This window comes from Phaethon lepturus, unplaced genomic scaffold (assembly GCF_000687285.1).
Source record: "Phaethon lepturus isolate BGI_N335 unplaced genomic scaffold, ASM68728v1 scaffold3932, whole genome shotgun sequence".
Taxonomy (NCBI): Eukaryota; Metazoa; Chordata; class Aves; order Phaethontiformes; family Phaethontidae; genus Phaethon; species Phaethon lepturus.
Window position 1 is genome coordinate 17,323 of NW_010523943.1, and position 14,057 is coordinate 31,379.

The 14,057-nt window shown below is 36.2% G+C and overlaps 1 protein-coding gene across 3 annotated transcripts in view; it reads right to left on the bottom strand.

Annotated features, from left to right (window-relative positions):
- The window catches only part of MAEA (macrophage erythroblast attacher), a 36,656-nt gene that overhangs the window by 6,381 nt on the left and 16,218 nt on the right, over window positions 1-14,057 (bottom strand). For 2 of the 3 annotated variants that reach the window (XM_010282264.1, XM_010282266.1), the window contains 3 exons: window positions 9,602-9,724; window positions 6,516-6,592; window positions 60-168 (listed from right to left, as the gene is read on the bottom strand). In XM_010282264.1, the coding sequence (XP_010280566.1) occupies window positions 60-168; window positions 6,516-6,592; window positions 9,602-9,724 (309 nt within the window). The remainder of the gene's footprint in view (window positions 1-59; window positions 169-6,515; window positions 6,593-9,601; window positions 9,725-14,057) is intronic. The other variant, XM_010282265.1, reaches the window with a different exon arrangement.

Below are 14,057 nucleotides of genomic sequence, written 5' to 3' on the forward strand. Positions count from 1 at the left end.
GAACTGCAATGTGTATTTTATTATTCTGCTGTACCGCTGAATTTCAAACATAACGTTACCTTATAGGGGGAGATATGAGTGTCTGAAGGAAAGGCCAACATTCCCATCACTTGTCGAACCTCATCCAGCTGGCTTCCCTCAGCCTGACTGAAATGCTTTCTTGCATGTCTGAAATACAGAATTTATACCTTCATTAAACAGTCTTGTTTTTAAACCAAGTAAATTTACAGAATTATGTAAGATTTCAGAGAAAAACTCTAGATTCTGCTCTCAATACATGCACTCCAAAAGGGGATGCATTTAATGGGCTTGAAAAAAAATACATTCTGCAAATGTGAATGCAAGAATGACTAAGAATGAGCAATTCGACACCATAATTTCTTAGAAACCACAACTTCTTACTGTAGCATGAAGTCTTGCCATCATCTACATCTAGAATGACAGATCCATGATTATTAGAAGAAATGTCTCTACTTATGCAAGCTCAATCTATCACACACTCCTTTGGCACACACTCACAAGTGAGATAAATGAAGTCTGATAATCAGCTATTCCAAACCATTAAACATCAAGAGTGTTCAAATATCTACCTTGTTTATACTGACATTTAAGAGAATGTTTACTTTTGAATAAATGAGGTTGTTTTTTTTTTTTTGGTATAGGCTATAAAGCAATATCGCATTCTGTGCAGAGTACAAGAAGCTGCAGGGTAACGTAGTAGAAAACACCTTGTTAAGAGTAAATTTTTTTGCCATGGAAATAAAAAAAATTAAGTAGAACTTCAATACAAGTTTTTGTACTTTAATGCATACTGATTATAAAAGATACACACAAGGCTGGAAACTTAGATACTTGAACTGACAGAATACCAGAAACTTATTTAAAGCAAAAATACAAACTTCAATAGTTTTCAGGAAATTATTACTAAGAAACCAGAGAATTATTATCAGATTATAAGGATATTCAACTCCTTAGAAACACTGTATGAAAGCCTCCCCTATCTAGTCTTCCCAAGATCATCAATTTTCGAGTTGGAATTTAAGCGTGCAGGAAAACCCTCCAGCCTTTAAACGGGATGATTAGTTCAGCATTTCTGCTAAAAGCTCCTGTTTTCAGTGGTGCACAGATGTTGCATAGTAGACTGAGTACAGAATCAGCACTACATTGAATTTCTGGCATTACCTAAGTGTAGAAAAGTCTTCCCTATGCTGTTATTTCTCACCAGCTTGTATTACAGGGAAGAAACCAAGTCATCTCTGAAGTACTCTGATAAGTGTGTGCTCTTTTTAACTTTTAGAGAGTCTTGTTAAAACCTATTTAAAGTTACAAATGACTTTCAGGAATATACAGTATTTTCCAATTGCCCATTTCATAGGTTGAATAAAAAAAAAAGTCTAGATAAGTTGTTGGTGTGTGTGTGTGTGTGTTCCCCAACTCTGTGTTCCACTAACTACACTTAGGTCATCAATACCATGAGAACAGTCTCTTCAGCAGTGTTTCAGTACTCCTACTTCCTCTCCCACCCAAACCAGGAAGCAATGGAAGTTATGTAGGACAGACTGTTTCCACCCAACTTCCTATTTTGAGTAAGCAATTCAGGAATGTAAATATTATTCCCCAGGTGATTACTGTTATGAGAGCACAAGTACAAAACCCATGGCCTGACAGAAGAGACTAGGCAGCCTGGACATGCTGGAAGAAAGCTAAAGTAAGTGCTAGCGCAGAGCTGTAGATAAAAGCAATAGCTATTTACAAGAAAGCTTAGGCAAAGCAAAAAATTCAGACCTAGCAGTTTAGCTAAATTACTGTGTGTGCATGTGTGAGGGAGAAGAGGAAAAAAAAATCCTCTTAAAAGAACAGAACACTGTGCACTTGTGTTCTGTGATGTTAGAACAGAAGTGGTACTTCAGTTTTGCACCAGCTTTTTTAGTATTGTGGTCCTACTCCCCATCAGGCTTTAATAATTTGCTCTTACAGACAGCATTTCAACAAATACATCCCATCTTATAGGAAGACTCTGAGTTGCAACAGGTAAATCCTGGCCACACTTACTGTATGCGTTCAGGAACAGCTAGAATTAACACTGTTTTGTGTATGTACAATATATAATCACGGTGTGAGGGCACTAGCCATTCAAAGCAGAAGTGCTCAGCAATCCAATACTTCCATCATTTGCAAAGTACTGAACACACTGGGATGTGGTGGCCATTTTGGGCTCAGACAGAAGGAATTAGTTTTGTTTTTTTTTTTTAAGTGACCTGCTGTTTTAGTCTATCTCCTGACTTTCCCTTCGGCCTGTGTCCCTTAAGAAAACAAGGTTTCCCACAAAACCTGCCATGCTAACATCTGAACTTCATCCTCTGAGGGCCAACAGAGAGAAATTAAATGAAGCAAGATCTCCTTTAAGAGAAGCAAGTTCGTTCACTTGCAGAACTCTGAAGTCTTTTGTAGATTGGAAAGCAAGAAACAGTACTATATGAGTACTCATGAATGCACAACAGGTAAATAATACCTTATTTGCCCTCATGCCATGATTTACCCCTTCCCTTTCATTCAGCTGCTTCCATCTCTTTGTGCAAACGTTACACTCTTGGAGGTATATATGAACCTTACAATGCTTATTTACAATGTTTTTACCACCATTAGCACACACTAGTCAGTGTAGCTAGAGCAGGGAGCTCTTTTTTTTTTTTTTTTTTTTTTAAATCATGACCAGTGGACCATCACTGAAATAACTAAATTCTTGTGACAGATCAAAGTAATAGGTAGAAAGTTCTGTTTTTCAAACCCCAGAATAATTCTGTAAAATCTGTGGGGACAAACTCCATTATCTTTTGTTTGAAACAGCTGTTCCTCTAGCCCAAGCAGGTGCAGCAGAGGTATTGTACTTGACAAATCCAAGAACGAAAGGGTATTTATGAAGACTTGAAGATTTACAGTTTACTCTCTACTAAGGGTACATTAAGTTGTTAGAAAAGTATAAGCTATACAGTGTGTATGTGTATATCTACACGTCTGAATACAAGAATGAGCATAATTATGAGCAAGTAGCAATAACTGAACACAAACATAAGATGTTACCGAGAAAGGACTTGTTTGTTCTGCTCAGTCTTTCTGACTGACACCTGAATGAATGCCTTTATCTCAGAGACCATTATGACTACTAGCAAAATTTATACTCAAAGTGCTCAAAAGTTTTATTAGTAGTTTTATACATCTGTTCAGCCTCACCCCCCACCCTGCCCCATAATAAAAATAAAAAAACAAACGGTGTTTATTCACCCTTGTATGAGAGAAGTTTACTAAAATTAATAGACTGCGGCCACTTTCTCTTAACTCTGCACATCTTTGGCTATTTTTAGTTACTCCTTTCGTTCTTTGTATCCCAAGAACAAGAAGTGCACAGAGTGTTTTGTTAAGCTTTTAGCTAGGAACTCTATATCTCTAGCATCCCATAAGAGCAAAACAGCAGAATGCTGTCAGATTTCCCAGAAAGAAATTAGAGAGCTCCAAAAGTGTGAAATTAGTGTCATCAGTCATTCATCTAATATGTATGAGCTTTACAAAAAAGCTAAAGAGACTGTGGGAGTTAAAGGCTAATGATACTAGGTGAAAAAATTCGTGATGTGCTTAAGAGATTTACTCTTTGTATTCAAGAAATATTTTTTGTACATTCTTGAAACTTGCACTTTCAAGACTACTCTGATAAGCTACCTTAGAAGAAGGTCTGTTTGTACTCATGTACTAAAAAGCTACAGAAGTTCAAACACTTATTTAATATGATGTATATTTTTAAAGCTCACACCAATTTTAACCTAAAAGCAATATGTCACTTCGGAGGTTCTCAGCAGGCAGTAAGCAAAGCTTTCAAACTTATTTAAACACCAGCTGCGTTTCAACAAAATGTCAGTTCTCTGAGTTCCACTTATACAGGAAACTACTTGGTAAACAGCCTCTTTCTCTGCTTTCTAATGGATGCCTGACCTATTTATTGCACCACGGACACAATACTGAAAGAATCCTGCTGCAGGCACTTAACAGAAGCAAGCTAATAAAAACACAAGTTGCAATGGTTTGCTAGAAGCAATAAGACTTATGCTACACCTTCCCAAAAATATATTCCCTTATTCATTACATATTTATTTTGAAGCAAAGTAAAAAGGAAATGATGAAAACTAACATTTTAAAGCCACATTATTTAAGGAAAGCATTGAGATGTTGAACTCAATGTACAAAATTATCAAAATGCACACAGCTAAAAAGGAGTGAATTAAGAGACAGAAGGACTTCTGTAGCTTGTATTCATTTTACAAGAAGTTATGAAGTCAAAGCAGCATTGTTTGACTAGCAAGTTACAATTCTGAGTACAAAATATATGTCAACCTTGACTTTCAATAGGTATATGGAATATACACGCTGCACCCCTAATAACGTTCAATATGGATGCCTATTTGCAATGTAGATAGGAGCTGTAAATTTTAAACCCCAGAGGCTACGACAGTACAAGTTATTCCACACCAAGAGTGCTGGGTCGTCTTGAGGGTTGACAGCTTGCAAATTTTACCAGTTCTGATGTGGAAAAGGGATCAGAAGAAAACATATCCAGTAACAACCATAAAATACAGGATGACCTTATCTACTTTGTCCCAGTTCTCAGCCTATCTCCTCATTTCTCTATGAAATGCCCTCTGGCTCTATGCCCGCCCTCTGGTTTTAAAGCTACATAAGGAAGCTGCAGTTCAAAGAAAATAGTTTTTAGAGCATGGACTGCTCATTGTTAACATGCATGACTGCACATTTGGCAAACAAGCAAACTTAGCAGAGAATAAAGCTAAAGGCACAAAGGCATAGTATTTGTTGGATATAAGGAGCACCATGGGCTTTGGAAGACAGATAATGTAGTTGAGTGTCTTTCATCCCTTTTGTAAGTACCTGACAATTCCTTAGAGTCTGAGAACTCTGTCAAAGGGTAAGTGCACATACCTAAATGCTAGCATGTAGGTTGTTTTTTTTTTCTTAATTATTAACATTAAAACTAGCTGGAGTTTATTATCAGATTGCACATTTGCATTGGCTGGGGCCAAAACAACAATGATTTAGGTGCAAGTAGGGCAAAGCAGGGATGATATGAGTTAGCTCAAAGCAAGCAACACATTTGAAGGAAATTAGAAATAACAACTGGAAATAACCCTAAAAAGGTGAGTAATTTTGGGGGTCGTGTTAGTATTAGACTGGCTTCTCCACATTACTTGCATTACTTTTTCCTTTATTCTTGTTTTTAAACAACTACATCTTTCTCACTCATTCTATTCAAGAAGAGTTATGTGATGTGGTTTGCCCTGCAGAAGAGTTTCTGCATCTAAAACTTGGGAATGCGCTAGAATTCTTTCAATCTGTGCTTGTATTTTGATACTTTATTTGTTCTTCACAGCTCTCCGCTCCTCTGACCAAAAAGCAACTTTGCCACTAATACAGGCCTCCTGCTTGTTTCAATTTCTGGAGTACCTAGTCATCAAAAGCAGTAAGACTTGAAACTTAATGTAAAATTTGTCAGAAGTATTAAACGGCCACAGTGTTATCACTGGAATGTATTAGCAAAGCTTCAAATCTGGCAATAAAACTAGTCATCTCTCCCTAGGTTTTAAATATTCTTACAAAACAGAATGAGGTCCTCTCTCCCCTGTCCACATGTAAGCTCCAGCAACTCTGCCACCTGCACCACACTGTGGTGCTGGCAAGATCACTGCTCATCAGAATTATCAACACATTTTATAGACCCAGTATCAAAATTGCACTCATTTCAGCAGAACTGGTAACCTTGGGCAGTGTTACTTTCTTCTCAAAGCAGTCCCTACTGAACTAGTTCAAAGGAGGTGAAAACGGATACTGAGTTGGTTTCTTCATGTGGGGCCTGGAGAAGGGATTGAGGGTAACATAATCTAGCTTCTTATTCTCAAACATGAGAACACAGAACTCCAAATTATCCATTCAATACAGAGGGTGAACCTAGCCTAAAGCATAACTTGTAGAACAAGAAGTTTAATGAAGGTAGTAAAACAGAAGAGAATTCAGTCAAAATTGAAATGTTAATCTTTAGATAGGCGTTTCATTAACCTTTTAGTATATTTTGTGATTAAACCTGCAGTGAGTTTCTATGAGAAGCTAGCTGTACCTCTTGAAGATAAGCTAAGGTAAATATATCCATTACATTGTATGCCACAAGAAAATACAATCATTTTATAAAACAGATTAATCTTCTAAACCTTGATTTTGACAAGTAAGAAGATGCAGAGTTTCAGCAACAACATGAAGTTTTTAAAAAGGTTCACCTGTGGAATGACACCTTGCCTTTAAAAAAGGCAAGCCCAGCTTAAATCCAAAGAATAATCACAACATTAGCACGATCCTTTACAGCAGTGGGGCTTCTGGGTGTTGCAATAATAGCTACATGTTTCTAATGAAGCATAATACTATCTTGTTAAGAAAATTATTTGGTAAGCATCCTAATTTCATACCTCACAGCATCCAGTCTCTTGTTCTGTCGAATGAGTTCAATGAACTCCTGAATCCTTAGGCTGAACTCCAGACAGCTCTGAGATTAAAGACAAGACAGGGTCTTAGACAAAACTGCACAGTATGTTAAGTACTACGTATGCACAACAAAAAAAGAAAGTGTTACTAACACACAACCTTGTTTGCTTGCTTTTAGGCATTCATGCAAAAAAAGTTGAAATGCTGACTTTATGGACAAGACATGAGCCCAGATATTCTCTAAAAGCAAACAAAAACATCTTCCTCTTGCCTTCTTCAAAACTTCAGTATTTAGCAGGGATGAACTTCTTCCTAATGACAAAGCATCAAGTAACTGGATGCAAGTAACAGGTGGTTTCTTCGTACTTTCTTACAATTTAAAGTAGTAGATTCAACAGAAGTTTGGGCCTATGTGATAATTTAGGCGAGGGAGGTCTACCCAGAAGATTGCAAGGAGAAAAGTCTTTAAACGCTATTTTGAAAGTCGCCAGTATTAACAAAAAACAGCCCAGAGTTTAAGTTGCGGCCATCCCCTCCCTCCGTTTCTTCAAATTTCTGCGCCGCTCTTCTTGTCAAACATCTAAAAGCCAAGCTGGGAAACGAGTCTCAAACGAGAAAACCAAATGCCATTTACTTGTTTTGGGAAAAAGGTAAAATTTGAAGCCTAATGAAGCTGACAGTGTCCCTTTAAAACAAATTCCATCACCAGTTCACAAAATCGACAAAAAACCCTTTGAATATGTGGAATTAAAAAGATCCTCCCCCCATAAAAGAACAAGTCACTATGCTTCTTTATAGGGACAGTCAACTGTTTTATTACCTTAAGAAAACAATGAAAACCCAAATTCCTCTGAATCTTGAGAAGAACTGTATTCCTTGAGTTACCCTGCTCCATTTGGCAAATGTTTTTTTTCTTCCCCCATGCTTCTAATGAATAGTTGCCTTTTGTTTATTGTACATCGGCACAATAATATCAGAATTCCTCAGTGACTTCAGTAGGAAATTGAGCAACTCCAAATTTGTATCAGTTAACTACCTGCAGTGACTAATGCACACATTGCAACAATTGCTTATTTGAAGATTTGAAATGTAAGCCATTTGAACATAAAAATAATGCATTCTGTCCTATGTTAAGATATACTTGTCTAAGGACTAGACAATAAAATTTTTTCCCATTATGCATTTTTCTGTATTCAATCCCATGTTTAGTGGAGAATAAAAATTTCTTCTCTACTTTATTTGAAATTTTCAAATAGGGCTATTTTAAAATACCCTGTTATTCAAATCTACACAACCCGCTCATTTAGAATTCTAGCTAAATTTGTTTCTACTAAAAAACTGATCAAGCTTTTAAATTGTTAATGATGTTAAATTCTAGGGCTTAGTATTTCTTTAATGTTTCAACAGCAAAAAACCCACATCCTAAAACAATCTTCAGGGTTTGTGTTTTGTTTTTATGAATCTTCCAGTAAGCTGCAAGCCAGTGACTGTATGGGGTCTGCAGGCAAGCGTAACTAGAAGAGAGTCCTAGGCAATCAGATGATGCACACATTTCAACTTTGTATACCTTCAAACAATTCCACAGCAGCTATTCACAAGAGTTTAGATCCCTCACATATGTAAAAAACACCAGACCGTGAGCTCTCCCAGGCCAAGATACAGTTCAGTTTTTAGATTAGGCTTGTATTGAGGTAGTGGCTGAGATTTTAGAATATTAACATTGATGAGTAGCTAAGCAACCACAACCAGAAGAAATGTTTACTTGTGATTCAAAAAGAAGCATAGTGATTTCTCTTCTTCCAATTCTGATCTGTCACAGCTTAGCTTTGGCTTTTGGTTAAAAAAAAAAAAAGTAGGGCTTGCAGAAATAGATATTTTGTTATTGTCGTTTTCCAAAAGGAGGAATGGGGAAGATTTTTTCTTATTTATTGTTTGTTGAAGATTGGTGATGAAAAAGTAAGACGTTCAGATTTTCATATATTACTTAACATAGGAAGGTTACAGAAGGGGAATTTTTTAGCAGTATAATTATGCAGTAGTGTTTACATACCAATTCTGGTTTTCCTTTAATGGTTTCCATAACAAGATCATCATTTTCTTTAGAGTAATCACTGGCCGATTTACTTTTGCGTCCCATCTTCGGTTCATTCTCATTTTGGCGCCCCTGAGTGACAGAGAACGTCACTCTTTGCGTATCATTAAGTGCACTCAAACAATTTTGGTTAAAGAAAGCACTTAGTTTAAAAAAAGACACAAGCATCTTTGAGGGAGGCAGGGATTTTGGTTAATATCAGTTAAAAAACAGATTTCTGCAAGCCCTATAGAAAATTACAGCATGTTTTGAAATGCAGAATTAAAGAGACAAGGAAATTTAAACCAACTGCATAGGAACAAGTATACAGCATGTTCAGGTCATTCAATGGTATTCAATGGCTAAAGAAGGACTTACTGTGTTTATTACTTGATTAAACTCAGCTTTTATTGTTGAAAAACACATTTCAACACTAGTTTCTCACAGAAAGTTAGTCCTTTACTCAATATTTATTGTCTCATATACAACACTTAAAAAATACTAAGACAAAATTTGTATGAAATTTCTCTCAGTGTTAAGCCTGAGGACATAGGTTTACCAATTAATCTCACCCTTAAGATACCTTCATATATAACCTGAGTTATATTCTCAGCAGGATGCAAAGAGTTATAAGTGTAAGTTCATGTCCTGGTTTCAGCATGCATCAAGACACCACGTTTGCATTTAGACATTTGTAAATCACACGAAACCCAACCAAATTTTATTATTTTATTTGAGCATAATTTACTGAGACAACACTCGCATCCAGAAGATGACCTATCACTCCATTTCAGGATTGGCGTTTGTGTGAGCTAGTTTAGCTCCAATTACCTATACCTTCTTAAAAGAAGAGTTTTGTACTTACTGTCCTTACTTTTATACAAGGCCTCATTCAAGAGCTATAATTTAAACCAAATTGACCACATCAAATATGCAAGTAGTTTAGAAAACATTTAGAAAACAATTTAAGAAAAACATGAACATGTTACATTTTCATACCTTCATTTTTCTGAGCCTGGATTTGTTATCATGACACCAAGCCAAGCAAGTCATAGTCTCCTGTCTTTCCAATGACTCCTCCACCTCTTTAGCAGTCAAAAACATCTCAATATTTACCAAGTCCTTCAAAAACAAGAAAGGAAAGCAGGTCTTGTTAAATTGTACTGATAACTTTACACAGCAATCCACTCTTCAACAGAACTGGAATACAGAGATACAAAAGACTTTGTTCTAGAGACCTCTGGTTTTAGGATAGCACTTTACAAAAAGACATTACAGTATATTTTAAAGACTGCATTTCTGATATTCTGACAGTGAGATAGTGACAATATTTTTCTGAGTCTACTTCTACAACAGAACTATTACAAAAAGAAAGAGTAAACCTAGGAGCTTTTCACAGAAAGTAACCAGATGCCATGATCACTTCCATGCAGTTCACACTTCCAGGAGCACTTGGTTTCCTCCAAGCTTGGCCTACTAAGACAGTTGGACCACAACAATGTCATAACGTTTGCTAAAGCGCGCAACAACTACATAGAAGAGGAGAATCTCAATCTTCTTTACCTACCCATCTGTAACTATTGAGTTTTAAGCAAAGTCCCACAATGGTCTGAGGTGTCAAAGATATTTTCTCTCACTTGCTTAATGTTGTAGGCTCCAGACCTTCAATTACTTACAATAGTTCTGTTGACAGCATCCAACACCGAGGTGATAAAACAAAGTTACTACATTAAAAAACAGGCAACGGGTGGGCCACAAGATTCTTCAAGTGCTTGTCACAAGCAGGTGTTTTTGAAGAAAAAGCAGCAACCTATTATCAAATTTGCCCAGAGCAAACCTGTAATATGCCTACGCTTCTTTGTAATTACCAGCAACTGTACACATTCAGATCAATCAAGGCAAACATGACTGAATACAATTTATTGTAAAGATTATAAATAATGTATTGTAAAGATTTAGTAGAGTATCAAATAATTTTTTTCCTCCATATATTTCTGCTAAAAAAAAAAACCAACCACCAAAAAACAGACTTAGGTAGATGTTCCCAAACGATATGAACTGGTGCCAGTTCAGAATGGATCCACCAGAAGTTATTTCAGAGCTGCGTAAAATAGGTCATGCTGTGACAGTTCATACTTTGCTGAAGAAAATACAGTGGGAAATCATAATTCAGTATACAAACAGAAATCCAGTACTAAAATATTTTATTAATATGCACTCTAATTTTGAACAAGTTAATGTTTATGTAGACTTCACAGCAAAACGCTGAATATCACAAATATTACAGTAGCTCTAGTGAACAAAACCACTCAGAAATAGATGGCATTTTCAGCTGATAGAACAGCTGAATACACTTACAATTTATACCTTCTATGAGACAAAGATTAAAAAAAATAGAAGTATCATCAGGCATATCACATTCACATCTTGCATTTCATCAGCCAGTTTTTCTTCATCAATAGAAAAAGTCTAATACTATTGGAAAAGTGGATCAGATCATGCTAAGTTTGTCAGAATGGTTATTTACAAAAATGCAAATAGACCACATGTACTTCTAAAGTGCAGCAGAAATTGCATCTTTTACTAAAGCTTTCTTGCTTATGACTTGAATGTGAGTTTAAAACCCAAATATTAAGGGTAGTTAACACAACTACATTTTATAGATTGTATGATCATAGCAACCAAACCATTACACCATCAAAAGAATAAAGGGCCTCATGCAGCTCTAGTGGTATCAAATCAACACTGAGGTCAGAGCTAAGGCATTTACAAGTTTATAGAACAAAATTAAGATTGGACTTTCACTGGCTCCTCCCATCCCCTTAAGGATAAAAAAAAATAAGTATTTTATCAATGTGTTGGCAAATGGACTGAAAGAATGCCAACCTATTCCACAACAGGATTTTTTAAGTTTTTGCACCAGAACATGAGAGTAATCTTTGTGTGTGTGTGTATAAATAATAGCTATACTTTTTTGTAGTCTGAAGTTTTTCTGATGAGACGCTCAAGCGAACAAAAATGCATTACTCTCCTGCGCATGATAAGGTGACCACATAAAACCTCTTGCCCATGCCCCTCATCTGTATAAGTAATTTGACATATAATGCAGCCATATTCATTATCTTGCTTGCATATTTTTCCATACAGCTGCTGAATGGAAAGATGATTCAATCTGAATTAAAAATAATAACGTATCCGTGTATCTCTTCAAGCTTGAGCTACGTAGCCTCTTAATGAACAGTAATTCCTTTTACAGCTAATTAAAACAAAAGTATTTTCTTCTACATTAAAAAGAGGACTAGATATGCTATGCAGAAACAAATCACTGGTTTAATCTCATTTGTTAGCTTTTCATAATTTAAGCATCATCACAAACGAAGGTCAAAGAAGCATAAGGGCAGCATTTGAGCTGGTGAGGGAATCTCAACTAGATGCATTTATCAATCAGGTGTTAGTATAGTAGCCCTCAACTATGAGCAAAAAGATTGTAGTTACTGCTGAGGCAGACAAAACTCCCTTAAGTAAAAAGAGTTTTCCTACATTCCTTTTGAAGATTTAAAATAAAAAAGGTTCTATTTGGTACAAAATGCTAATTAGATTCACGGTTGCCAAAAAAAGTCAAAGCTTGGCAGCCGTCTGTTAAATAGACAGTCTGTATCCAGAAAGCAGCGGAGAACATTTTTAATTAAAAGTTTCTTTCAGAACCAACAATTGCATTTAAATTGCACCAATAAATAGGATTTTTTCTGTGTTGACTAGATAGAAAGTTAGGGAACAATATTAAAAAAAGGCATTAAGATATCCATTTGTATGGACAGAAATAGCTTTTGCATAGGATAAAAAGTAGTCAGAAGTCTTAATCATGCAGATTGATAGAAGAAAAATACCAAGACAATTAGGCAATAAACCTTTAAAAAACCCACAGTGCTCATGTCAACCAAGCTTTTTTTAATCTGATCATGCTTTCCTATCTTCCTTTTTTTGGTGGTGACTACTCTTGATGCTTCGCCATGGTGCATTGCATTAGCTAGGACTAAGGAGAAGAAAGGAGTATCAGTGGATTATTTGGCTTTATCAAAGACAGCACAGCTCTATGTAGACACACGCCAGCACTGGAGTACAACTTGTCTGCCACACCTTGTACAGATGGGAACCAGTTAAGAGCACTAGCAGTTGTAAGAAATAGCTCATGTTCCAGTCAGAAAAATCCCCATTAAGACCCCAATGCTGCACAGTTTTCTGAAAGTATTCTGCAATTCAGAGTTGCACAGGCTGTAGACAATACAGAAACATTTGTGCATCAGTTCCCAAAACAGCATTAAGATTTAATATTCTATTATGAAGAGCCTCTCATATAATTTGTTTACATATAAAATTGAGTGAATGTAAATACATGATTTTAGAGAAATATTGCCACCCGTTTTGCAGGTGGAGAAAAAGCTGAAGCAAGAAATCTGTTGCTGCACACTCCTCCTCCAACTGACAAAGCATTCAGCATCATGGCAAATGTTTTCTGACTTGTATATAAATTAAAAAGCAATTCTAAAGTCTTTAATTACCATCTTTTGCAACACTGTAAAGTCTTCCTTCATTTCAAAATTCCAGTTTTCACATTGTAAAACTGATTGCAATACTTCCAGTACTGCATAAGTACAAGAGAACCCTGAACTGCACACAGATTATTTCTGTATTCTTATCAAACTATAACTCTTATCACAGACTTTCCAGCCTCCTGTGCATTGCCATGATAATTTTGCCTAAATTACCTTGCCTTAACTTGCTTACAAATGCAGAATACCTGACATTGGGTAGGAAGACTGATTAACATCAAACTTCCATTTAGTTCAGCTTCTACAATTGTACTGAAAAATAGTTTCAAATGGCTCAAGGAAGAGAAGAACTCCGTCCCAAGTATTACTGACAATTATCCAAAAACTAGAGCGGGACACACAGCATAAGCACTCTTCTTCCTTCTAGTACAAGCATGGAAGTACCACCTAGATTTTATCATTTATGCTTTAAAAACTATTGGACTACAGTGAACTAACCTTCCCTAACCATATGAAGACTGAAGACACTTAAGTGAAATCAGAGAGTCTTATTTACACAAAGAATACATCTATACATCACCCTGTGCTCTGCCTGATTTACATATATATAGCTTTTAAAATATCACTGCTTCTTTTTAAGTTGCAAGTGCCTCCAGGGAGGGAGGTTACCAGCCCTATGATTCTGCACAGAACTCCAATTATTAAGGTATAAAATACTATGAAGAATGAGGATTCCTTTATGATGATTATTACTACATATTTGTTCCTCGCCAACATAAAAGCTATATCCCTGTATGGCATTTCCATTTTCTGAGATGGGTTGTGAGTTACAACATCCCAAGCATGTATATGCATGTCCCCTCCTTTGAACAGCTTTTGGACTCTCTGGTCAGTGTGAGCAGGAG